Genomic DNA, 27,837 nt, shown 5'->3' on the forward strand with positions numbered 1-27,837 from the left:
AGATATCAAAGGAGTGGCTTCAGGACAACTCTGTGAATGTCCTTGAGTGGCCCAGCCAGAGCCCAGACTTGGATCCGATTGAACATCTCTGGAGAGATCTTAAAATGGCTGTGCACCGACGCTTCCCATCCAACCTGATGGAGCTTGAGAGGTGCTGCAAAGAGGAATGGGCGAAACTGGCCAAGGATAGGTGTGCCAAGCTTGTGGCATCATATTCAAAAAGACTTGAGGCTGTAATTGCTGCCAAAGGTGCATCGACACAGTATTGAACAAAGACTGTAAATACTTATGTACATGTGATTTCTCAGTTTTTTTATTTTTAATAAATTTGCAAAAACCTCAAGTAAACATTTTTCGCATTGTCATTATGGGGTGTTGTATGTAGAATTCTGAGGAAAAAATGAATTTAATCCATTTTGGAATAAGGCTGTAACATAACAAAATGTGGAAAAAGTGATGCGCTGTGAATACTTTCCGGATGCACTGTACATGATAAACAAACAAGATGACGCAATCCTGCCCAAAAAAAGAATAAATGTGGCCCAGGTGAGGTATCAGGTTTTTCATTTCAAAACAAAAATTAACTACTAGAAATTTAAAGTGGTATGATTACATAAAAATATACACATTTATTTTTGACATCTGTTAACTTCACTTATTTAATAAATAATTTACAGGTGGTCAAAAAAAATGTCGAACAGTGCTGCTAAGTGTTAAAAAAGCGTCATTTAAAACAGGAAGCCCTAAATTCCCATTATAATTTTTAAGCTAAAATGGATTTGTTATAAATCTGGGAAACACACTCGAGTAGCTGTCTTTAAAAAGAGATGAGAAAGGAGTTTGTCTAGGCTGAATACTAGATAATGTATCCATTCATTCATTCATTTCTAAACCTACTTATTTCAGCTGGGGGTGGGGCTGAGATGACTGGAACATATTTCAGCAGCACCGGATGTGAGGAACAAACTAATTCAAGACAAAGCAAAATTCAATTGAAGGGCACACTCATACTCATAAAGGTGCCAATTTAGATTGTCCAATTAACTACCACTGCTCCTCTAGATCATACTCTCAAATCTGAATTTTGCTCAGTTCCTGTATACATGCAGACTCCTTTATACATACAGTATATTGCATATACAAGAAACAGCAGAGTAGTTTTATTGAGCATATTACTGCATCAACCATAACTTTTATAGCATGAACAACAAAATTTAAAAAAATTAAAGGTTTTATGATTATAAGCAAAGCATTATTAGTATTTATATTTATTATTTTTGTTAAAAAACTGATTTACATCTACAGTTCTGAAAACAGCAGATATTTTCAAGCCATACATTTATTTTTTGGTGTCCTTTTCTAACAAAAATAGTGTAAATCTAAAAACTCCAAAGATTAGACTATAAATTGTTATGGGTCTTAATTTCCATATTTAATTATTTAGTCGCTGATCCCTGTTGCTTTAATAATGTAAATTTTTATATTCTTATATGAACTTCAAATCCTAGCGGTGAAAATGAAAGTACACAAAGGTCTGAAATCTGGCAGACGATTAAAACATGGACTAGGCTGTTAATTGCATAATCAGTTTTTCTTGCGGACTTTTACCTAGCTTGAGATTACAGGCTTATTTCCAACTAAATATATTATGACTAGACAAGACTAGTCTTTGAGATATTTAATTACATTTTAATATATTTACCCCAAATGACCAACAATTAATTACAGGCATCTTCAATTAGAATTTTGACTAGTCAAAACTTAGGAGGAAATTTTGAATACATAAGGTAGTTATGCAATGTTTGAAAAGTTTTGCTGTACACAGGTGCATAGCATTCTTTTACCACCGTATAAATGCAATTGGCATCTTAGAAGAGAATATTTTAGTAAATAGAGGACTTTTAAAGGAATACTGTATGTTATACAGTTATTTTATTGGAGGAAAATGATATTCCATACAAAGACAAACTTAATACAACAAAGAAAAAAAAATAATAGGGAAGAGAGACCTTTTCCTCAATATTAAAGCTTATTCTGAAATTTTATTAATTAGATCTTACCATAATTAAATAAGCGAGAATTTGATTTTTTTCCAGTTTCAAATAATATATAACATTAGCTACCCACTGACTTATAAAAGGTGGGTCGGGATTCTTCCACCTAAGCAGGATAAGTCTACATGCTAGTAGTGTGGTGTAGGCAATTACAATCAAGTTGTCTTTCTCCACTTTGGGAATACACCAGTCACAGCTGTTAAAATGTTTGGAGTGATTATGACACCAAAGCTGTCCGACAGGCATGCAAAGATTTCTGTCCAAAATTATATTAATTTGGTGCCTTCCCAAAACATGTGGCGCAGTAAGGCTGAATCAAGACTGCAACATTCCCAGGTTGGATCTTGCTCTGGATACATTTTAGACAATTTTAAATGAGATAAATTTGATTCAATTTATGCATGCTGCCTTCCGTTCCTTCTGTAAAATATTAAGGGAAAGGTCCTTTCCCCACCCTATCCTAGGATCTTTAAAAGGGAGAGACTTAAAATGGTTAAAGGTTCTTATATACTGTAGTGTTGAGATGTTGTCCGGGTCTTAAAGTCTGATCAGTACTTCTTCTGAAATATAAATGGGTGGGAGGTATAGAAAATTGGGTAGGCTGTTTTTAGCAAAAGTTTCTGAGATGAAAGTAGTGGAAAAATTGTGATGTTGGAAGTTAAATTTCAAGGGAAAATTGTTCATAAGATGCAAACACAGTTATATACAGTTTTAAAGTTTTTTTTACTTCAAACTAGAACATGGTACATGACAAGGGTGCCCTCTATCACCATTGAGCCATTGGTCATTCACTTTTGAGATGCATTAGAGATAAAGGGGATTATCAGAGGAGGACTTGAACAGAAAATATCATTATTTGCCGATGATATAGTACTGTGTATATCAGACCAACAAACATCCTTACCAATGATTCTTAATGCAGTAGCAGAATTTCAAAAGATATCTGGACTCAAAACCAATTAAATATAAGTATGCTTTTTCCAGTGAACTCTCTAGTATGTGTTATGAGAACAGTTTAAATATCCAGGAGTAGACATCATAAGTAAACGTAAAGATCTTTTTCAACACTATTTCGTTATCAACTTGGAAAAAATTAAACAAGATGTGAACAGACGGTCTACCCTCCATCTCGCATCAGGAGGGAGAATCACTGAGAAGATGAACGTCATTCCCCAGTTTCTATTTCAGAGCATCCCTATATACAGTACATTAACAAATCATTCTTTAAGAAATCAAACTCGCTTATATTCAAATTTTTCTGGAATTACAGATGTCCACACATTCAAAAGACGACCGTATAAATGCCAAAAGCAGAACGTGGCACGGCACTACCTATCTTTCAATTTTATTGGGTGGCAAATATACAAACTATAAAGCCCTGGAAATTGGCACAAACTGATGAACATACACAAGCCTGGTCGGCAATATAAATAAAATCTTGCTGTACTTATTTAAACACCCTGCTTTGTGCTCCAGTAAATATTAATTATCATTAATATACCAATAATCCAATTGTTTATCACTCACTCATAACATGCAGGGTGCACTTCAAGGCAATGAATGATTATGTTATTTTGATGCAAGTGTTTTTTTTTTTTCTGTGTACAAACAAAATGTAAAAAATGAACTGAAATATTGCATTAATACTGTATTTTGAATTTTGTTTTCAGACATAATTTAGATCCAACCAATTAGTTTGTTTGTCTAAAACATCAATATGTTCTTCTGGGTCATTCTGATGTGTAATAAGTTCTTTGCGGTGTCACACACCTTTAATAGACTATAGACAGTGATCCATGTATTAAGATGTATTAAACTTTGCCACTCTTCCACCATTAAGCAGATCCTCCTGTTACTAAAGACAAGTTTTGTTTGCCTCAAGACGCATGCTCACCTTCTGCAGTGCTTGGACTAATAGTAAGGAGCATTTTCACATCCTCCAGTATACCTGGTTACGAGCCCAAAGCACCTATCAGTTAATAGTGTGCATCTTATTTTAACTGAGATTCCTTGTTTGATCTTTCTGTGACAACAAAAGGCAAGATATGTTTGTAATGGTATAGAAACGCTCTATTTTGAAAGGATATAGTCAATTACCTAAGTCTCAACCCTTGAAAAATTGTGACGGGGCATTGTTAGAATAGTCAAGCCGTCACATGTGATCAACAGGCTATTGAATATTTTAGGTAATTCTCTCAGCAGCAGCAAGCCCTGTCATTTTGAAGAGAGTTACGTGCTGCCTCTGTTGAACATTTTTGTTTCCAAGTTGTACACTTAATGAAATGACACAGCACTACCACAACAACACCTGTATGATTTTTACGTGATAAAAATGTCATCTTTTGATATCAAACATAATCGTTCCTTAGCATGCACAATGCTGCTATTCTAAACATGTCAGAGAGCAACTTCTGAACCTTCGAGGATGATTTAGCACCTAAAAAGGGAGCTACTACAATATTACGGAAGTGATTTAACTACAAGAGGTCAGGCCTACAACAAAGCACAATATGCAATGCAATATGCAAAATATGCAAGAAAACTGTTACGGCTAAAGGTGATTCAGTACTTGAAGTAAAACACACTGCCCAGTACAGCAAGGCCATAAAGGCACACGAGGTGCTACTAGCAGCTGGTAATGTGCAGCCAAAAAGTGAACAAATGACTCAACTGAGCATCACTGGAGCATTCGCTAGTTACACTCCATAAGACAGGAAGAGCAAATTTCGGATGCAGTTACATATTTTTTGGCCAAGGATATGATGCAAATCTGAACGGTGGAAAAGGAGGGCTTTAAGACACAGGTTAAAAAGCTTGATCCAAGATACAGTACCCGAGGTAGAAAATATTTTTTTCAAAGTGATCCTTGTCTGCGACATATGAAGCATGCAGCAGAAAAATGTAGTTTAATGTTAATAAACTAAAAATAAGAAAAAAAAATTTTTTTTTTTTTTTTTTGAATCGCTGTTTGAGAAGTGTCTACTTAACATGCTGAGCACAACCCATCTTAAAAGTATCTCTGTTGTGATTGGTTGAGCGAGGGTCTGTATTCTGTTCATGCAAAAAATAGAACAGTACATTCTCTGACTTGGCTGTAATGCTGTCACGTTCCTTCAGTCATCACTACTCTGTGGACTACTCCCTGTATTTAATCAACTGAAAAAAGTTACTCCAGCATCTGAAAAATTATTTTCCATATATTTTTGTCATAATGCAATTATGAAATCCTTTCACTGGTAACTGGCACTGAAAAAATAGTGGAAAGGTTCGCCTTGCCCTCTCCTCTTTTTATTTTTTTAATACCATAATAAATAATATATTATGACATTACTTATCTAGTGATTTTGATATTCTTGAACTCACTGCCGCAGCTGCTTTATGGCTTACTCTGTTCTTGCTCTTGCTTACTTTATAGACGTGCTACACAATTTCACAATATCGCTCACTAGAGGGTATGTATTATCATACTTGCTCTCCTTTTGCCACTTTTAGTTAATGGGTCTGACATGACACTTCTTTTTTTCCTCTTAAAGCCAGTAATAACTGGCACAATTATTTTTCCATCAGAAGAGCCTTGCTTCCTCTGCTATGAAATTGTTAAGTGCGCAACATTCACCACACTGTTAACCTACTCAAAAGCAGAATATCAGTGCACCGATTAAAAAGAGGCAGCATGAGTATAAATACATTTTAGTCACCAACAGTACACACTCTTCATGTTAGGTCTACACACCTCCTTCACACAGTAAGTATAAACAAAGTCTGGCGCACTATAGAAAAAATATGAAGCAAGGATAAAAGTAAGGTGGTAAGTTGGATGAACTTTTGTGCGTTATGGTGAGTCAGGGAATGTTTCTTGCACAAAACTGTTTCTAAATAAAAAAAATACCAGTCCAAGAATTAAAACAAAAGCCTTAAAACATGCCAAGTATGTCAGAATGTAAAACAGACAATTTGTGTCATATTTTTGTGAGATTATGCTACTTTAAGAGTCTGGCTGTGCTCTTTATCTTGCTCTTTATCTATCACCACAGTAACTTTTCACCTTCTGGGGTTTGGATTTCTGCAGCTCGTTTCATATATGTTTATTTTTGAGAATGATTTAAGTGCTTAGAGCATGGTTGACACAATGAAATATATTTGTCACAAAAATAGTTTAATATATGTGCATATGTTTTAAACACATGCTTTTTCTATAATAAACATTCATATAAAAATAAACTAAATAAAAACTGCTTAAGTATTTCAACTTCCAGACACATGAAGCTCTTTCGTCATGTTAAAATCTGCATAAACTAATTAGTGTGTATTTTAACCTTGCAATATCATGCATATTTACTGCCTTGTTGGCAGTATTACTTTATAAAAAAAGAAGCGTTTCACTAGCTACATATTAGATTAATAGTGCATCAACAGCATTATTTTAGTAGGCTTGTTAGCAGCATACAGCAGTAAGCTAAACTACTATCACTCTAGAATTTGAATGCCTACGTTTATTTTATGATCGTCCACTGACCTGAACAATATATATAGTGCTGGGTATTGGGTTTTATGAACTGAAAATATGATGGCTTCCATCATAATAATGCATCACACTCATGGGAGGAAACCCCACATTCCTGTGGGAAGAACATGCAAACACTCCACAGACAATGACTGGACACAAGATTTCAACCCAGGTACCCAACATCTGTGAACCAGCAGCAATACCATGAAACTCTATATTTGAGCTACTTATTCATACAGTATTCAGTTTTGTAGTAAGTAATAATTATTAATATTACATAGCTACATTGCTACACAGTTTTAGACAAGTTGTTTTGAGCAATTTTACTTTCCATTGACATAAAAAACACTAGAATGGTGGTTTTGAATAGACAAGTGAACTGAAACATATCCTAACCTCCACAAAAACAGTGGCAAGAATCTGTGATAAAATGTATTATTTTCAATCCCCTTTTGCTGTAACAAACATACCTCATTTCATTTTTCTGAAATTAAATCTTTCCTAATTTAAAGTGGAATAGTCAAGTAAGTTTTAAGAATTTAATCTTCACATTTGGACCGATGTCTCCCATAGACCATTTTAAATTGCAAAGGGTCACCGTATTTCTTTTTATTTGTCAAAAATGCTTTACACACTGTTATTTGTGGCAAATTAATATATGCCATGACTGTACAAAAATAACATCATTTAAATCTAAACTCTGCAGTGTTTTACAGAAAGGACTATAACATTTAGCAAAAGCAGTACATTTCTCATGTCTTTATACAACTTCCAATTAATTAAAAAAAAAGTGTGTGCTAAACTGCAGCCATGTATAAACACGGACACGACTGTGGTAAAGTGGCATAAAAGCTTTTATCATCCTTTGTGCAGGACATGGATAAAACATATACAATTATGCTAATACCCAACTAAATCCAAGATACTGAAAAACAAAGCATATTAAAAGATAGTGACATTCACGTAATTTACTAATCTCCAATAATCCAATTATGGTCACAATCATCTAATTTCTTCCCAGACATTGTCAATAAATTAAAGTATCTTTTAAGAAAATATGAAAATACAAAATTAATTTCAATGCTGAAAGTTACTTCCAAAGCTAATATTGGTCAAGTATATCCAATTTCTTCACAATCCAAATTGAATGCACACCAAAAAAGGATGCTTAAAAAAAATTTTAGTTACCTCTTGAACTTTATTTGCAAACACTTCACTGGAGTCTTCATCTTGCCTGGATAAAGGAGGAAGCCATCTACGGAAATAGAATACCACCAGGCATCAGCATTTTTAATACAAGGTTATTTAAAGATGGTTTAAACAAAATTCATTTAACTCTTTTCTCCCATGGTTGAAACACAATACCCTAACTTAAAGATCCCTAGGGAGACTGAACAACGTAATCCCTTGGTAAAACTGCTGTTTTTTTGTCCCTTTAAAAAATAAGAATCACCCACACCATCATGTCTGCGCTTGACAATAACCTCAGACAGCACATGATGACGACTAACTTTCTGAGTCATTAAATGATTTGCTAGACCCTCACATTAATTTACTAGGGTCAGTGTTCACAAAATTCTCATGTCATAATTAAAGATATATTTTTTTTTTTTACTTTTTGTAGTACTTGGTGCCACTTACTCTGACAGCTACTTTTTCTAGTTTCAAAAAAGGCATCTAATGTTTGGGACAATTTGGCATTGTTAATGACAGACTGCAACTTTATACAATAACATGATTCAACCACTACACTCCAACGCTTAAGGAGGGGGCTGGCAAATCTGCAAACTTTATTTTGTATTTTTATTGAATTTATTATAAGCAAGTAACATTCCATACAGTCAAGTCAAACTTAACAAAACTGAATTCAATTAAACCCCCATCCAATAGAAAGAGAGCAAGGCCAAGAGTAAAACATTAAGAATAGAAAAGATGGAAGAAAATCATTTTCTGCCAATATAAACATTTATTCAAAAATGTTGATTAGATCCTGCCAGGTTTTAAAATGTTTTGAACAGATCCTCTATGTGAGATTTTGATTTTTTCCAATTTCAAATAGTATATAACATCAGTTACCAACCAACTTAAAAGAGGTGGGCTAGGAGTCCTCCAGTTGAGCATGATAAGTCTACATGCCAATAGTGAAGTAAAGGCAATTACAGTTTGTTAGTCCTTCTCCACTTTAAGCACATCGGGAAGTACACCAAACACAGCTCTTAATGGATTAGGAGGGATTGTGACATCAAGGCTGTCTGATAGGCATTTAAAGATTTTGGTCCAGAGTGATGTTAATATGGCCCAAAGAGGCTATTGCTCAATTTCAACATTCGTAGGTTGGATCTTACCCTGGAAACTGTTTGGATAATTTTAAACGAGACACAGTAGATATATCTTGAGGTCTGTTTAGACTTAGATGAAGCTTTAGCTGTCTTTTCCGTTTCTTTCTGAGCCCTTTTTCTGCTACTTATGCTTGTATTTACTTGCATTACCTTTAATGAAAACCCCTCAGGTTCAGTAAACACAGGATACCTCGGAATAATGGTTAAAAAAAAAAAAAAAGGTAAAGTAACACCGCTGTTAATGGAGTTCCATCTCAGACAACTGTTAACATCTACATGTTTTAATGTATGTGCTTATGCAAACTTTTCAGGGTGTTCTGAACTTTGTTTTGTACAGTATCCAAAGCGATAAAAAAAAGCTTCAATAGATTTGTGTGTTGCTTACCCCATGTAGTTTGTAGTAAAACATGTTTTTTTTATTTTAATCTCAAGATTTTGTGCAGAATGGAAAGAAAAAAGTTCATCACATAATACAAGGCAATAGTGACCAGTGCTGTACAATGGCAAACTATATGAAAAATGTACATGGCAAAAACAACAAATCTCAAGTTGCTCAAGTCATATATTCTACAGGATAGTTATCCAGTTAACTACAAATTAAAATACTGGCTATGTTTACCATTATGATTTAGATTTCTTTAGTTAATACAGATAATCTACATAAATACTGATCCCACTTCACATGATAGACAAACCTATTTAACTGATTATTCCCCATTAATTGTGAATAACCTGCTTATTAATGTAGAAATTAATGCAAAGATAAAATTTCCCAGAAATCTCCTCACTCTTAAAAGTATACAATATTAAAAACCTTCTGACGCAAAAAGATTATGTTTATCAAAATTATACATAATTATTTTCTGTTTATTAAAGAGAAACGCTGTGGATACATTTTCAATAACTTTTTTTTTTTTTTTTTATAACTACAGCAATATTTCTGCAGCTTTCTCCCCAGTTACCCCTCCACCAGCTTGCGTTCTGTAGCAATGCAGTACTCCAAATGGGAAATTTGATGGCTGTTGTGACGCATCTATCCAAAATATACTTTAACAAAACAAAACATGAGGAAAGACACTTTTCATCATTTTATCAATAAAAAACTTTTTTGGGTTACAGTGACACATTTTAAGCAGGAAATACTAAACAGAATAATGATTGTGATGAAACTTTTTTTTTTATTTCACTGGGTTACATACATATGTAATTTAAAGTGGTAGTCTACAGTTTTGCATGTCAACAGCAAGTTGATCACAAAATGACTTGAAAAACCCCTAGCCTTTTGGGACTGTAGTCAAGATTAAAATCAGACATGCCTCTTAGTGGCTGCAAAATGCTGAGGGGGAACACAACATACTCTAATGTAAGGTAAAGCTGCCTTAACAAATCTAATATTGGCTTGGTGTGAGCAAGGTGACCTTAAACCCATTTACAGTGCTACGGACAGTTCCAAGTTTGCTTAGGAACAGCACACTAGAATTTGTTCCAGTGGCCCCTAGCATACTCATACAACCTAAAAGATCTAGGTCTTTCTCACTTTCTAGGTTGATTACTTGAATTAAGAAAATGGCAACATGGTCATACTCCAATTAGGAAAGACCTTGTGCTGAAGCTAGAGATAGAGGTAGAGACATTTAATGTTGGATAACTCTGATTAATAAATATATGAAAAAGCATAACATTTTGTGTGTCATCTGTTTTGTGCTCCTTCATCTATTGTTATGACAATCACATGAAGGATTTGTGCAGAAATTTTAAAAAATTCTAAAAAGGTTCACAAACTTTCTAGAAGCACAACATCACAGTAAAGAGATGGTGCTTATTCATTTACAATAATGCCACACAACCGAGATCATTTTCATTTTAAAAAGGTGATACGACACAGAAGTTCATATTACATCCCACCACTCAGAATTCTAATATTAAATCAAAAGTCCACTGACCAAAATGGCTGTTCTGTGTGTGTTGCTTACTGAAGGACAAGGACAAATTACCATCTTAAACCTTAAATAAAACTGTTTTCTCCAAACATCTTGCAATAATATTAAGGAGGTAAGCAGATTTAAACTACTTACAAGAAAACTGTGATATGCTTGCCACTTGGGGCATACCATTGTATACATTTGCATGTATGTGTTAACATTCAACATGAATACTTGCTTTTGTTTTTTGAACAAACTTATTGACATGTGGTTCTAAGATGTAAATGCATTTACTAGTGTTGCCTTGGACATTACATCCCATGCAGTAGGCATTACATTCATGATGAATTTGTACGTCTCCTAATGCCTTATCATTGTGTTCGACTTCAGAGATGCAAGACATTTTATAACTGAGAAAAAGCAAAATATCTGGTAATAATTGAGCATGGAGTAACCAAATAGAGATGTGATTTGGGCTCTTGCGGCTCATTAAGTGTAATTAGAATTGGTATTCATACACAGTTCTGTTTTTTCAAATTCCCTCAAATCTGTCTTTTTTATTTTATCACTTAGGGTTATCTGCAAAAAACTCAGAATGTTTAATGCATGCAATGACTGCATTTCATTGGTTTTTCTGAAGTTACCGAAGGCTAACACAATATTACACATTCAATGTGTATTATTTACATTAAGTTATGTAAGCAGCTGCTGGAATCAGAAAACCACTGTTCTAACTAATCCCCACCCATTAGATCCCCTTTGATAGGCAACAATATTTAGTACCTTACTTGGTACACTGTGAAGGGGATGAAAAAAGTCCACAAGAGCTCCAATATCCATGAAGATTCTTCAATATTCTGAAAGGAATAACTAAGAATTAACTTCTTGTACAAAAATCAATAAATAAAACTTAACAAAAATAAGCACTATTACAAGACATCCACATAGTCACTCAAATTACACATGTAATAACGATTTAAGTTTTAAAAAAAAAAAAAAAAAAGGTTAAATGTAATTATTAAGAATACCAACTGGCTAAAATCCTGAAAAAATGCTCAGCATTCATAGGTTACAGCAGACTATAAAGCTGTACTCCTATGGGGATAACTAACAAATACGTACAATGCCAGAATGTTCCTCAGTGAATGCTTTATGGGATATTAAAAGTAATTATATTAATAAATATAATACTAGAAACAAAAAGTGATCTCAACCTGCTACAGGTGAGGTAAGCACACTGCTGGAAGCAAAGAAAACAATAGGCAGAAACTGCAGAATTTTAGTTAGGAAATAATCTGAATCAACGGATTTGTTACAAACAAGAGTGTTTAAAAGACCAACAACAGTAGCACACACAAAAGGAGGACTTGACACTTAAAACAACAGAAAGAGTAATTTACCGCTGGTATAAATGGTCTCCTAACATTGAGAGCAATGGGTTGAACTGTATTTGTCACAGAGAAAGGCCAAGAGCTGAAAGAAAAGCATTCACAAAGAAAATGATAAATAATTACTTAAGGACCATAAATGAGGCAGTTAACAACAGTATTTTAAGATGTATTGATTTTCTGAAAACCTACTGCTTAAACAACGAGAACAGTTGTAATTAAAAATAATTGGAAAAAATTGCTAAAATTTACTAATCTAACTGTGTAAAAAGTGCTAAGCAGTACAGGTTGCATTTGCAAAGTCTGTCTTTACAGTAATACTGTAAATGATAATATGAAAATATGAACAATTCTAATTTTCTCTTCGGAATGGCAGATTGATTGCCTGACAAACATGAACATGTCTGTCACATGTTGCCCTGCTAAGTGTGTAGCAAATCTGCAAAGGTAACATTGTTAACCCTTAACTAAAATTGCTTGTCTTTTAGATTGGCAAATTTGGAAAACCTAGGCGTTATCTTTTCAGCAATTTGATCATTGATCCTCATGTTTTCACAGATGTATGACACGCTTTGGCCAGCATGTAATGAAAATACATTTAATGTAGTTGTATAAAGCAGATAGAACAATTATAACATTTTTATCAACAGGATGTTTAAATTGCTTGAACACTATGACACAGGGGAGGTTGTAGTGAAGAAGAGAATGAAAACAAAAGTGATGGCCATTATGAACATTCTCTCTCTAACACACCATTACTAAATAACTTTTAGCCATCGAACTATTCTGTGCAAGACTGTCAAGAAACACTGCTTGGACTCCTTCATACCTATGGAAACATGCTTTTATATTGCCTCATTGTTACTTTTATCATTAACAAAGTCCAAAATTTTTCTTCTTTTCTGTTACTTGTGTGTATTTGAGTGGGGTAGTTGTTGTTATATTTCTTGAGCTACTGTAAAAGCTAACTTTCCCCTTGAGACAAAGTCTTCTATGTCTGTAGTACTAGGGTGTTGTACTGCGTTTGCCAATATGGATGTAGTGACAAGTCAAGTAAAATTACACCTTTTATTGGCTAACTAAAAAAGATTACAATATGCAAGCTTTCGAGGCAACTCAGGCCCCTTCTTCAGGCAAGATGACAAATAAAAGTGCAATCTATTTATATTTAAATTCTAAAAACACAGAAGGAAGCATCATAACCAGAATCAAATATTACCACTTCATAGCTGAAGGCTTAAGTACAAGCACTAACTTATGAATTAAAAAAAAAAATCTTTTCAACACAAAAAATACTTATGGAGGGCAGGGATATTTATTAATCTAACAGGATAAAAATTTGGGCCAGGGATCATGCAAATTTTCTACTGTCATCACTCAGTTGTAGCAGCACAACCATGGCCCTTTGTTTAAATGTATCAGTTTAATTTCTGTCCAAAGAACCACAATTAAGATCAAAGATGAAAGTTCAAAGGGGTATTTGCAGGGTAGTCATGTAATATTTCCTCACTTATCTTATGATTTCTTCTATTGCTAACAGCTGTTCGGATTTTCAAAAAAATATCAATTACTGTAGATATTTTTATTCTTGGTCACTTACATCCTGTAAAACTGGTAATACTCATAATCAACACAGCCCTAACATTTGATTATATATAACAAGACCAAATTTTATCACAAAGGGAGACATCCAGCCAAACACTGTCAAATGTGTTTAGTGTAAAGCATGTATTTTATTTCAAAAATCAGCACTTTGAATTTTTGAGCCGATTATAATACCTTTTGCTACACCACATACGGTGAAAGCAATACAAATGTCCTTTTAATATATTCAGAGTATTGCTCTCTATGATTTCCAGTGTTATAATGGAACCACAGATTTAGTGGCTTTGTATTAGCACCTTAATGGTTGTCCTGTGAGTTGTATTTATTGTAATTTGGGATACTGAGTCACTACCACAAAGAGGTATATATAAACTCATGATTTTTCATATTGATAAAAAAAGTCCACTTATTTAGGAAATTGCATTAAAATATGATAAAATAAGATACATTTAGGACATTGTACGTTTTAGACTGTTTGCTTTTCACCTGTCACCATGGGTTAGCTAAAGACATGTATTTTCTTAATTTGTCAAGTTTTTGCAACTTCTCACTATAGTAATGGATCAATAAAGAAATTTCCACCTTATAGATTAAACACATAGTTCTTTAGTAGTAGTGTTGCTATTACTGGTGCATAATAAAAAAATTTACCAATTCAACAAAGTAAAAGAAGTCACCTGAATTTAAGAAGACCAGTTTTGCCATTGGTTGTATCCTCTTCTGGAAACAGCAAAAGTGGAAGGCTGCCTTGCATACTGCGGTACTGTCTTAAGAACTCCGTCAGCTCCAGCCTGCTGGAGGGGATGCCAGTTTCCATAAACCCTCTGGCCCAGCAAATGAAGCCAGGAGGGCAATCTAACATTGGCTAAACACAGAAAAGAACTTTATAAAGTTAGCATATCTTTTTTTGGAAACTAGCTGCATCACTCATTGTTCCTGAAAAATTAAATTTAAAACAAAATTGAAGGATTTTCCACACTTACCGTGTTACATGATGTTATATGATTTACAATATTGTGATCAAACTGTGTTACATGGTTGCAAATGTACACTTTGACATTCTTGTCCCTTAGGTTGGGGTTATTCTCTTTCACAAACATTCCTAGGACTGAGCACATAACTCTCACAATAAATCTGAAAATAAAACAGAGAGAGGAAAAAAACATTTATTACACAAACAGTAAGTACCTATTACATAAAAATACTCGGTCATCTTATGATATAAACATTAGAAATTCCATCCTACTTATTCACTTGACTGTTTCTACTGCCACCGAGCCTCTTTCTTAATTACTTTCTAGTCAGCTGCCTACCTATACTTAAGTAAATTCTTTTTTCCTAAAGCCGATGTCACATTACACAACTTTCTGTCATTCAGCATGTCAGATAAGTCAATTGCCGTTACTGATCTCTTCACTGTAACATGTCAAATTACACAACTAAAAAATGCAGACAATGTCCAACCAAGCACCAATCTTCCAATGCAGTTGTGTTTGCCCCTTTTTCTGACAGTAAACAGTGTGTTGCCTGATGATGTAGCACTTTATTAAGGATTAACAGCTTCAACGGGTTCAGCAGCAATCTCTGCCCTTTAACTTTTTTACTCCATTCTTTCATAGCATGTAAAATATGAGGCATCAGATAGACTATCGTCTCTTCCGTTTGTGAGATTCAAAACACATACAGTATATTCCTTATTCCTCATCATTACATTCTATGCACTGTAATTCAAGATGAATATTCATCGGTTCATTTTGTTGTCAGCTGTCCAGAGTACACAGCTCACTCCTTTGATTACTGAGAAGATCAAACATGTTCTGATTTCATCCTAGACAATCACAGACTGGTTAGTCTCGATAATTAGGTATTTTCACATTAGACGACTGTCTTCACAACAGCACACTATTGATTGAATTAGACAGGTTAAGATTATGTAAATGAAGGCTGCCACTGAAAACTGCTGGAAAAGCCATTTAATCTGGCATGGGCTTTAGGAACAAATGCATGCACCCTTGCTTTTACTAGCACTTATACAGGGTGGCCCACGAAAATGTAGCCCGCCTCCCTGGCGAAAAAAGACGCCCTTCCATAAAGAAAGAAACTTGAAATGCAAAAATCTTTACTCACTCTTTACAGAAAGTGCTGAAAATGATTCTTTGTGGAATGGAATACATGTCGCTCAGCTCGTACTCCCACGTTTGCACTACATCTAAACAGCTTTCGTGATGAGGGTATTCAATCGGCGCGCCACTCTGGCAGGAAGGCGGGCTACTTTTTCGTGGGCCACCCTGTACTTTACTATGAGTGCTATATGGTGCTCTATCCAGTTATTCTTTATATGCCCTAACTTCTTCACACTATGGAACTGCAGGAAACTAGAGAGAAGTTTGCACATTGCAACAGGTACATATGTCGTAAATGTAGTAAGGACGGTCCTTGCGTGTGTGTGAACTGTTAACATTTAAATCTGATGATAGCATACAGCGCTGAACTGACCTCACTGTACTATTCTTTCCTTTGCATGTCCTGGAGTACAAAAGAAACTCCACCATACAGCAATGTGGACAATGGCAAGATCAGGATTACAGCTGCAAAATGTTATGTAACTGAATAATGTTGCATCTGTGCCACAATGTTTTCCAAAATGTACTATACATGTCATAAAATAAATAATTCCAAATGTCATATATACCTATGTCTCCGTTTTTTTTTTTTTTTTTGACATCATGGACCATAAGGTGCATACTAATTCAGCGTGAGCAGGAACATTTAATAAAACTGAATAAAAAAAAAAATAAATCAAGTGACGGTGAGATACAAAGAAGGCAGATTCACCAGCATTTGTGTGTCAGCTTCTATCCCTCCAGATCAGAGAATGTCCAGTTCCATTGTCTTAAAACACCACTCACATTTACAGCTATTCCCAGTTTCAGATAAAAACTAACAGCGTCAGATCCCTGGGGGCGGTAGTATGTATCGTGATCGTGACAGAGAATAAAAGTGGAAAAAAAAAAAACCAGTAACTTTTACGAGTCCTATAAATGTACACTGTCTGTTACAGAAGCAAACCAAGTGTATGTGTGTACTGTATAATATTAACAATAAGAGCAGCTCACTACTGGAAACGGCAAATATAGGAGGCAATCGGGATCAAACTGGGGACTCTTGATTATAAGTCAGCAAATCTTACTGCTACACCACGGAACCTGTTGTATTGTCCTTGAACCTTTTGTGAAAGTGTTTATTTGATCTTTGGATTTCAGGCTTCACACATTATATAGTTTATGCCAGGGGTCCTCAATCATAGTCCTAGAGGGCCGCAGTGGCTGCAGGTTTTTGTTCAAACCCACTTGCTTAATTAGAAAGCAATTCTTGCCAATAATGTCATTTCATGGCCCATTAGTGCTTTAACTCTGCTATGTCAGGTCATTCTCATATCCTAGATTTTCTTCCTTTTCCTAAGGATATCATCCAAAGGATATGAAGCCTAAAATGGATGAGTAATTCTCAGTCCTTCACTTTTTTCTCTTCACTTTCCTTCCAAGTATTTAATTAAACCCAATAGTGCATGATAAATACACACGGGTGTAAATGGTAACAAGCTAAATGGAGAAATGCTGGTCGCTTGTCATTTGCATGTTATTGCTAATTAGGAGCTATTGAAAACCAAGAATACAGCTGTTTAAGACTAATATAAGCAATAAGGGTTCAAAATCTTAACGAGCAAGACAACTAAAGTGAACCAGAAGTGTTACTTGAGCAATAAGGGCTTCTTATTAAGCAACTGGGTTGGAACAAAAACCTGCAGCCACTGTGGCACTCCAGGACCGTGATTGAGGACCCCTGGTTTATGCCAATATTTTGTCATTTACTACTAAAATTTGAAAAACGTTTCTGTTTTAACAATGTGTTTACACAGATTATTGTAGAAATGGAACACACATGAAATTAATGTGTGACAAATAACAATCTATTATTTCCACTCTTGTTTAGACAATTTGGCTACTTCTGATTCGGCTTCAGTCACTCCAAGTCCCACTGTAGTCAGTGCATGGCCAAAGTCAGTAGCACCAACTCAGCCACAGGGCGAGTGGGTAACAGTAAGACGGGGGTCTAAGAAGCCAAAATTTAGTCCTTCGGCACCCAAGTCACCAATTCAGACCCAGAACAGATTCTCAGCACTCCGCAGCGCACCTGTGGAAACTGAGTATAAGAAAGTGCACATAATTGGCGATTCCATAATGTGGAATGTTTGAATTCCAAATTATGTTAAACCAGCAGTTAATGTTAAATGCCTCACAGGGGCCAATATTTGACATAGAGTCTGCAATGGACCGTGTCACAGACAATGAAGTATCTACCTTATTGCTGCATGTCGGCACTAATGATATTTATTTACAGCAATCTGAGGTATTAAAGAGGAACTTCATCTCTCTATGCACCAAAGCTAAAAGAAAATGTTGAAATTTAGTTGTAATATGGCCCCTTACCAAGATTATATAGAGGGGATGTGATTTATAGCAGATTGCATTCCCCTTACTGCTGGCTAGAAACCTGGTGTGCAAATAAAAGCATAGCGTTTGTGAACAATTGGGATGATTTCTGGGAAAGGCCTGGATTTTTCAAAAGAGATGGTCTTCATCCTAACTGGAGGGGATCTTATGTATTATCCCAAAATATGGCAGCTAAACTGCGTGGTTGACCGATTAGAGCACCATCCATGCCACAGTCATATGATCTTAAACCACAGGCTGTTGTTTATCCCACCTGTTACTATCCTGAAGCTGTTACCCATAATCCCTGTTGTCGGGCATCCAGTAAATTAAATTACCTGATAAAACAAAAAATAAGGTGTATAATTAGACCAAGGGATAAAACCAGACCCTCCACCAGGGGCATCTGTAATAGAAATTTACTTCAAATTAAAACAAAAAATATATCACCAGTTCAGAAAGAAGCATGCAGTTTTAAATGCTGCTTACTGAACATTCGCTCTCTAGGCAGTAAAGCTGTTTTGGTAAATGATATTATATTAAGTACAAAATCTGATCTGTGTCTTCTCACTGAAACCTGGCTTAGTAAATGTGACACTGTTCCCCTAGCTGAGGCGTTACCAGATGGATACTCGTTCCTTCATAAGAGAGATTCTGGTCGAGGAAAAGTCCTTGGAATAATTCATTGCAACAAAATGCAAATCACGTCTAAAAATGTAGGCAACCATCCTTTGAGGCATTCATTTTAAATATTAAAACAGGTACCAACACAATTATAGTGCTACTCTATAGACCACCAGGGCCATATTCATTGTTCATGACTGAATTTAGCAACCTTTTATCTCATTTGTCTCTAAATTATGATCACATAGTACTGATGGGGGATTTTAATGTATACATTGATGTGGAAACTGACACTTTTAGCAAATGTTTTACTTTTTAAATTCAGTAGGATTTTGTCAGAATGTCAAAGGTCCAACTCATAATCATAACCACACATTAGATTTAAATACAACTTACAAAGTGGAAATTCAAAATTTAAATATTATTCCATTAAATGAACTTATTTTTGATCACTACTTAATTATGTTTGATTTAGTTTTGCCCTTGCAAACACACTCTCAGATTAAAACAAGGACAGTGCAACATCTAGATTATAATTCTGCTTCAAAATACTTTGAGTAAGTCGAGTGTAATTGTGGAAAACATTTAGATTAGTTAACATCAAATGTAAACGTGGAAAACAATTTAGATCAGCTAACATCACATTATAATATGACCTTGAGAGATGCTCGGGACACAGTGGCTCCCCTTAAAAAAAAAAAGTGATAAAAGCACATAGGAACACTCACTGGTTTAATGAAAACACTCGAGCTCTTAAATTAGAGTGTTGAAAACTGGAGCAGAGATGGAGAACAACAAAGCTACACGTCTTTCAAATTGCATGGACAGAGAGTGTTAAAAAAATATAAAAAAGCTCTCTTTTAAGCTTGCTCAGAATACTATTCTACAATAATAGATAGCAATAATAAAAGTCCACAGGTACTGTTTAGAACAGCTGCTAAATTAACAAATGGAAATTCAGATATACAGCGCAAAATACAAACAGATATTTATAGTACAGTACAAACCAAATACTAGCTTAGCAGACCCTGTCTCACATTGCATTCAGCACTTTAGTAATTTTAATCCTGTAACAGCAGGAAGTCTTAACTTTAATTTCTAAAATTAAGCCCACTACTTGTTCCCTACATCCAGTGGCAACAAAACTAGTAAAAAGTGCAATGGATGTTCTTGCAGCGCCTATTCTAACCATTATCAATAGTTCATTATTGCATGGCACAGTACCTGATGCACTAAAAGTGTCAGTCATGAAACCATTACTTAAAAAGTCAGACCTAGACCCATACTAAATAATTATAGGCCTATTTCAAATGTACCCTTTCTCTCTAAAATATTAGAAAAAGTAGTCACCAATCAGCTTCAGTCACTCCTTACGCATTACAATTTGAGAAATTCCAGTCTGGTTTCCGCACTGGTCATAGTACAGAAACGGCACTAACGCAGGTTGTAAACGACATTCTAATATCCTCCGATGAAGGAAACTCCACTGTAATTATGTTGTTAGGCTTAAGTGTAGCATTTGACAGCACTGACCATTCTATATTACTGCACAGGCTAAAAAATGATATTGGGGTTACAGGCACTGCGTTCGCTTGGTTTAGTTCTTACTTATCAAATCGATTCCAATATGTACAGAAATGTGCTAACAGTACTCCATCATTCTACACAGAAGTGAGATATGGTGTCCCGCAGGGCTCAATACTGGGACCTTTACTATTCTCAATTTACATGCTTCCACTGGGATTTACCATTAGAAAACAATGTTAATTTTTACTCATATGCAGATGGCACCCAGTTATACCTTTCATTTAGATCAAATGAAGTTTCTCCAATGTTGTCTTTAATTAGTTGTGTTAGTGAATTCAAGGAGTTGATGTATGAGAAGTACTTGTCTGTTGATGTTAATTGTTGGAGGGAATGACGCTGATCACAACAATATTCTGTCATTTAACTCAGTTGGAATCACCATTAATTTTACTGAATCAGCCCGTAATCTAGGAGTTATCTTTGACTCTAGCATGTCATTTAAAGCGTATATTATAAAGTTATCTTTGACTCTAGCATGTCATTTAAAGTGTATATTATAAAGTTGTCCAAATCATGTTTCTTCCATCTTAAGAATGTTGGGAAATTAAGTCCCTTTCTAAAAAAAAATAGGATTCTGAGAAATTAATTCATGCATTTATTTCTAGTAGGATTGACTACTGCAATGCGGTGTTCACTGGATGTTCAAACTGTTCTTTATACAGCCTCCAGGTAATCCAAAATGCTGCTGCAAGAATTATTACAAGAACAAGAAAATATGAACACATAACTCCAGTTCTTAAATCCTTACACTGGCTCCCGGTTAAGTTTAGGGCAGATTCCAAAATCCTCTTTTTAACATATAAAGCTGTAAATGGCCAAGGTCTGGCTTACTTGTCTGAACTTATCATGACTTACAAACCAGAGCGCACATTAAGATCTCAAGATGCCGGTCTGCTTATGATTCCAAGGATTAATAAAATAACAGTAGGAAGTCGAGCTTTTAGTTACAGGGCCCCTAAAACTGTGGAATGGTCTGCCTGCTACTATAAGAGTTGCCCCTTCGGTCTCAGCTTTTAAATCCCGGCTGAAGACTCACTACTTCAGTTTAGCATATCCTGACTAGAGCTGCTGATTAACTGGACAGACTGCATCTGTGGGGTTAGTCATTAGCACTAAAACATAAATAACATGATAGTTATAATTGGATACTAACCCTCACCTATTCTGTTTCTCTTCCCTGTACTCAAATGTGGCACTTGGTGCCACGGCCCACCTGCCAAGTTGTTTTGCCTGCCTAAGGTAAAGTCATCCCTAATGGAGGATCACAGGAATTATGGGAAAGGGGGGTCCTTTCATCCGATTAGCACTATTTCAGCTGTGGAATGGCCAGATGGGGAAGGCAGCTTGATGGATGAGGTCTCCAGGGACAATACAATACAATACAGTTTATTTTTGTATAGCCCAAAATCACACAGGAAGTGCCGCAATGGGCTTTAACAGGCCCTGCCTTTTGACAGCCCCCCAGCCTTGACTCTCTGAGAAGACAAGGAAAAACTCCCAATAAAAACCTTGTAGGGAAAAATGGAAGAAACCTCGGAAAGGCAGTTCAAAGAGAGACCCTTTCCAGGTAGGTTGGGCGTGCAGTGGGTGTCAAAAGTAGGGGGTCAATACAATACAATATACAGAACAGAACAATTCCTTAAGACAGCATAATAATAAAAATTTTAGAATTACGGTTTAACAGTAGATGATATGACATAATTAGGATCTTGATATTTTTAGAGTCCTGGAGACCTCATCCATCTAGCTGCCTCCCCATTTGGCCATGCCACGGCTGAAACGTTGCTCCGATGAAAGGACCCCTCATGCATAACACCATGCATTGAATTTGCACTGTAACATGTAAGCACAAAAGCAGAAATGTACTTACACACAAAAAAAATCCAGATGCATAAATCTGTGCATTCGCCAACTTCCACATTCTTCCGCTACATAAATCCCGGTCAGCGTAAAAAGTAACACACGTGCACGTACCTGCTGTCCCACCCCGTCGCCTCCCAGAATTATGCCTTTTTGAATATGCAAATAAATCAATATAAATAGTCCTGAAGATCAACCTTCTGTGAAAAGACAATGGCAAAGGTACGAGGGAAAATAGAGGAATTTCAGCGAATACCAAGTGGAGGCAAGGAAAAACTTACTATTTGTTGGTTTAAACAGTGGTATAAACAACAAAAGGAAGTTGATCGAGTGACATAGCGTGTCGGAGAAACTCGAAAGCTCAAGTTCAGAAAGCTGCACATTGCCCGAAATAAAAAAAGAAGTTGTCACATATCAAAGACGCCATGAAAAGGTGAGTCGTAGCCCACCGTCCGAGTATCATATGAAAGCTTATTAGGGTGCACAGTGGGGAAAAAGCACGAAATGTCAACTTTATTCTTGAAATTTCCACTTTAATCAGGTAGTTTATTTTGTCATTAAAGTAGAACATCATAAAGTTCATCTTAAATTCGTTTAATTTACTAGTTTCTCATATCCCATCGTAACTAAAATAGCACGTTAAATGCTTTGTTTTGTACTTGATCTTCTGTGTGTGTTAATCACTACATGCTTCCAGGCTTTCTCTTCCTCCGACAGGACACAGAATCCATTACATTCTTAATATTACAGCTCTCTGAATAATTGAAATACTGAAAAGTATATGTGATATCATTTTCATGATGATAGGAGTTAAAGCATGTTATTAAACATGGGAACATGGTGAAGCAGTGATTGTTCATGTCTCACGCAAGATGCTTGATGCGCCATATGCGACCTTCGATGAAATACTTTATTACAGAAGTACTGTCTCTTTCAAACATACTAACCCCCAATTCCTGTCCTTACTTTTCTTTCTCCAAATACCCAATCGCCACACAATCAGCTCTGTAATAGACATTAAGCCATCTGTAAGCTTAGAACGCAGATTCTTCAAAACTTTTAAGGAACATTGAAATATCTTCGTAATGTTTAATTATTCTATCCATCTCTCCTTCCAGTGTTACGGCAGCCACAGCAAGAATACAGGTGCCGGTAATAAAATTAGAATATCATGACAAAGTTGATTTATTTCAGTAATTCCATTAAAAAAGTGAAACTTGTATATTAGATTCATTCATTACACACAGACTGATGTTTATTTCTTTTAATTTTGATGATTATAACTGACAACTAATGAAAGTCCCAAATTCAGTATCTCGGAAAATTAGAATATCAATTAAGACCAATGCAAAAAAAGGATTTTTCGAAATGTTGGCCAACTGAAAGGTATGAACATGAAAAGTATGAGCATGTACAGCACTCAATATTTAGTTGGGGCTCCTTTGGCCTGGATTACTGCAGCAATGCGGCATGGCATGGAGTCGATCAGTCTGTGGCACTGCTCAGGTATTATGAGAGCCCATGTTCTCTGATAGTGGCCTTCAGCTCTTCTGAATTGTTGGGTCTGGCGTATTGCATCTTCCTCTTCACAATACCCCATAGATTTTCTATGGGGTTAAGGTCAGGCGAGTTTGCTGGCCAATCAAGAACAGGGATACCATGGTCCTTAAACCAAGTACTGGTACTGTGGCACTATGTGCAGGTGCCAGGTCTTGTTGGAAAATGAAATCTGCATCTCCATAAAGTTCGTCAACAGCAGGAAGCATGAAGTGCTCTAAAACTTCCTGGTAGACGGCTGCATTGACCTTGGACCTCAGAAAACACAATGGAGCAACACCAGCAGATGACATGGCACCCGAAACCATCACTGACTGTGGAAACTTTACACTGGACCTCAAGCAACGTGGATTCTGTGCCTCTCCTCTCTTCCTCCAGACTCTGGGACCTTGATTTCCAAAGGAAATTCAAAATTTACTTTCATCAGAGAACATAACTTTGGATCACTCAGCAGCAGTTCGGTCATTTTTGTCTTTAGCCCAGACGAGATGCTTCCGACGCTGTCTCTTGTTCAAGAGTGGCTTGACACAAGGAATGCGACAGCTGAAACCCATGTCTTGCATATGTTTGTGCGTGGTGGTTCTTGAAGCACTGACTCCAGCTGCAGGCCACTCTTTGTGAATCTCCCCCACAGTTTTGAGTGGGTTTTGTTTCACAATCCTCTCCAGGGTGCGGTTATCCCTATTGCTTGTACACTTTTTTCTACCACATCTTGTCCTTCCCTTTGCCTCTCTATTAATGTGCTTGGACACAGAGCTCTGTGAACAGCCAGCCTCTTTAGCAATGACCTTTTATGTCTTGCCCTCCTTGTGCAAGGTGTCAGTGGTCATCGTTTGGACAACTGTCAAGTCAGCAGTCTTCCCCATGAGTGTGTAGCCTACAGAACTAGACTGAGAGACCATTTAAAGGCTTTTGCAGGCGTTTTGAGTTAATTAGCTGATTAGAGTGTGGCACCAGGTGTCTTCAATATTGAACCTTTTCACAATATTCTAATTTTCTGAGATACTGAATTTGGGTCTTTCATTAGTTGTTAGTTATAATCATCAAAATGAAAAGAAATAAAACATTTGAAATACATCAGTCTGTGTGTAATGAATGAATCTAATATACAAGTTTCACTTTTTGAATGGAATTACTGAAATAAATCAACTTTGTCATGATATTCTAATTTTATGACCGTCACCTGTACAGCGCGAGACAGGAACAATCCATGAACGAAGTTCCAGTTCCTGGCTAGCGCTGCTGGACCATGTAGTTAAAGTTTTATCTGTATAATATAATAAACATATTTTGCTGCATTTCATCTTAAAAAAGATATTGTCATCATATTTAAATAAAAGCTTTATAAAGTGGCTCAGGTTGTGCAATATTATAACTGTATCGCAAATTTACAGTTAGGTGATTGTACTTATAAATACAGACAGTTCTACAAGGAGAAATTGATGGACTGATGGAGTGCATTTAGAAGTCTTGTGATGAAGCTGTTTCTGAACCACGAGGTCAGTACAGGAAAGACTCTGAAGCGTTTGTTGGATGAGAGCAGCTCAAATAGCGAATGGCTGAGGCTGTGTGTGCTTGATGCTGTATACCGATAATTCTGTTTCCGATCAGCTGCTGTACAGCTGTGATTCACACTCAGATACAGTGATATAAATACTCCAAGTGGTGCAGCGAGAGTAATATGGAAAAAGATGATCCGCTGTGGCAACCCCTAATGTGAGGAGCTGAAAGAAGAAGAAGGTGCAGTAAGAGTAACAATGTTAAAGCAGCTATGGTATTCAGAAAACCGTAGTAGCATTCAGGGATTACCTCACTTATAATACAGACTATATGTACAGTGTCTCAAAGGCCAGATGGCGCGTGGGGGTGATATAGAATATGTGACTCGTCACCTCAAATTGCCTACCTGTGAATTTAATTACCTTAAAGGTTTGGGCTGCAATCAGAATCTAAGCAATCCAAGACTGAGCAACAGCACACAACTGGTACTGAATGCTCTCTCTTCTGTTTCTTTTTCCGGTTTCTTTGTGGTGGTGGCCTGTGCCACCTCCACCTACTCAAAGCATCATGATGCTCCAACAATGATGGATGGATTAAAAGGCAGAAGTCTACGTGACCATCATCATCAAGTCCTTCCGTGAGAACCCTAAATCCAAAGAGGACTGTTTCATTTATGTTAGGTAGAATGCCCAGAGGGGACTGGGCGGTATCATGGTCTGGAATCCCTACAGATTTTATTTTTTCTCCAGCCGTCTGGAGTTTTTTTTTTTGTTTTTTCTGTCCCCACGGGCCATTGGACCTTACTCTGATTCTATGTTAATTAATGTTGACTTATTTTGTTTTTTTATTGTGTCTTTTATTTTTTCTATTCTTTATTATGTAAAGCACTTTGAGCTACTGTTTGTATGAAAATGGGCTATATAAATAAAAGTTGTTGTCTGCATCAGATTCATCTGAAGCCCACAATCTCAACAAGGTGTGATAAAAGACAAGCTCTAATGCAAATTAATCTCATTCTGTTTAATTACCCATTGCATTTCAAACGGCACAAACAAGGCACAGGTTCACAACCTGTAAACAACGGGGCTAGATTTCAAGTCACACTGGCCCGTTCACAAGTAGCAATATGCCACTTACTCAAGGTTCTTACTCATTGTTAAACATTTTATCAACTGACCTGGTAGCCTGTTACTTCCAAAAAAAATCTCTGATCGTAACGGTCAAGGCGAAAAAACAATTTCCCCGCAGAGATTAAAAAAGTATATCAAAAGTAAAAAAAAAAAAAGTAACACACAGAAAAGTCGAGTGAAGGACAATACAGGATTTTATTATCTAACTAGATGAATGTGAATATTTAAATTAAGTTTTTTAAATACATAACTATATGTAAAATATACTAGAACATAATTTAAAAGACTAAAAAATGTAGAAAACATGCAACCTCCAAATAAATAATGGAATGATTCAAAATTGGAACATAGGACGTGTGAAGATTAGCACTAATCGCACCGCATTAAACAACTACCTGTAAATGTGGAAATAGTCCCACGCATCTGTATGCGTAATTAAACCTAATCCTGTCTGGAGAGGCAGGGTAGCAAGGTGAGGATACTGTAGATTGGATTATCTACTGCATTCAACACCATACAGCCCAAACTACTGGGAGAGAAGCTCCGGTCAGTGAGGGGTGATGCTACCATTGTGTCCTGGATAATGGACTACTTAAATGTAAACCACAGTTTGTGGGGCTTAAGAACTGTGTATCTGACATGGTCACGAGGAGCACAGAGGTTCCAGAAGGAACTGTGCCGACTCCCTTCCCGTTTACCCTGTACACCTCAAACGTTAGATACAATACCAAATTATGTCATCAACAGAAATTATCTGATGACACAGCCATAGTCTGGTGTATCATCAGTGTGCAGGAGAATAAAAACAGGATACTTGCGAAAGACTTCATCGAACGGCATAAGCTGAACCACCAGTACCTGAACATCAATTAGACAAAGGAGATAATCGTAAACTTCAGGAGGGTTAAGCCTACTCTTCCCCCCGATGGGGAAGATGTGGCGGTGGTGAGCACATACAAATACATCAGGGTGCAAGTGAACTACAACCGTGTGAAGATTAACACTAATCGCACTGCATTAAACAACTAAATGTGGAAATAGTCCCACGCAAGGGCAAAATGAGGTCTCGAAACACGCCAAATTCAGAGATTAAGCCACTGTGTCAAAACGCCTAACTAAACATTGCCTAAATATAACAATTCGTCCAAGAGGTACTTCATTTTAAGATTTAGAACATTGTGTAATAAAAGTGTTCCTCTTGTGGTAAAGTAGTAGCCGATGAGGAGTCATAATCGACATTTCAAAAAATTCCTTCTAATTCCTAAATTGCC

At 36.1% G+C, this 27,837-nt stretch overlaps 1 protein-coding gene across 1 annotated transcript in view; it reads right to left on the bottom strand.

Annotated features, from left to right (window-relative positions):
* The window catches only part of aup1 (AUP1 lipid droplet regulating VLDL assembly factor), a 43,841-nt gene that overhangs the window by 15,276 nt on the left and 728 nt on the right, over positions 1–27,837 (bottom strand). The window contains exons 3-7 of the mRNA XM_039751841.1: positions 14,799–14,949; positions 14,493–14,680; positions 12,223–12,295; positions 11,606–11,679; positions 7,750–7,816 (exon numbers count right to left, since the gene is read on the bottom strand). Of these exons, the coding sequence (XP_039607775.1) occupies positions 7,750–7,816; positions 11,606–11,679; positions 12,223–12,295; positions 14,493–14,680; positions 14,799–14,949 (553 nt within the window). The remainder of the gene's footprint in view (positions 1–7,749; positions 7,817–11,605; positions 11,680–12,222; positions 12,296–14,492; positions 14,681–14,798; positions 14,950–27,837) is intronic.

The sequence above is a fragment of the Polypterus senegalus genome, chromosome 4 (genome assembly GCF_016835505.1).
Source record: "Polypterus senegalus isolate Bchr_013 chromosome 4, ASM1683550v1, whole genome shotgun sequence".
NCBI lineage: Eukaryota > Metazoa > Chordata > Cladistia > Polypteriformes > Polypteridae > Polypterus > Polypterus senegalus.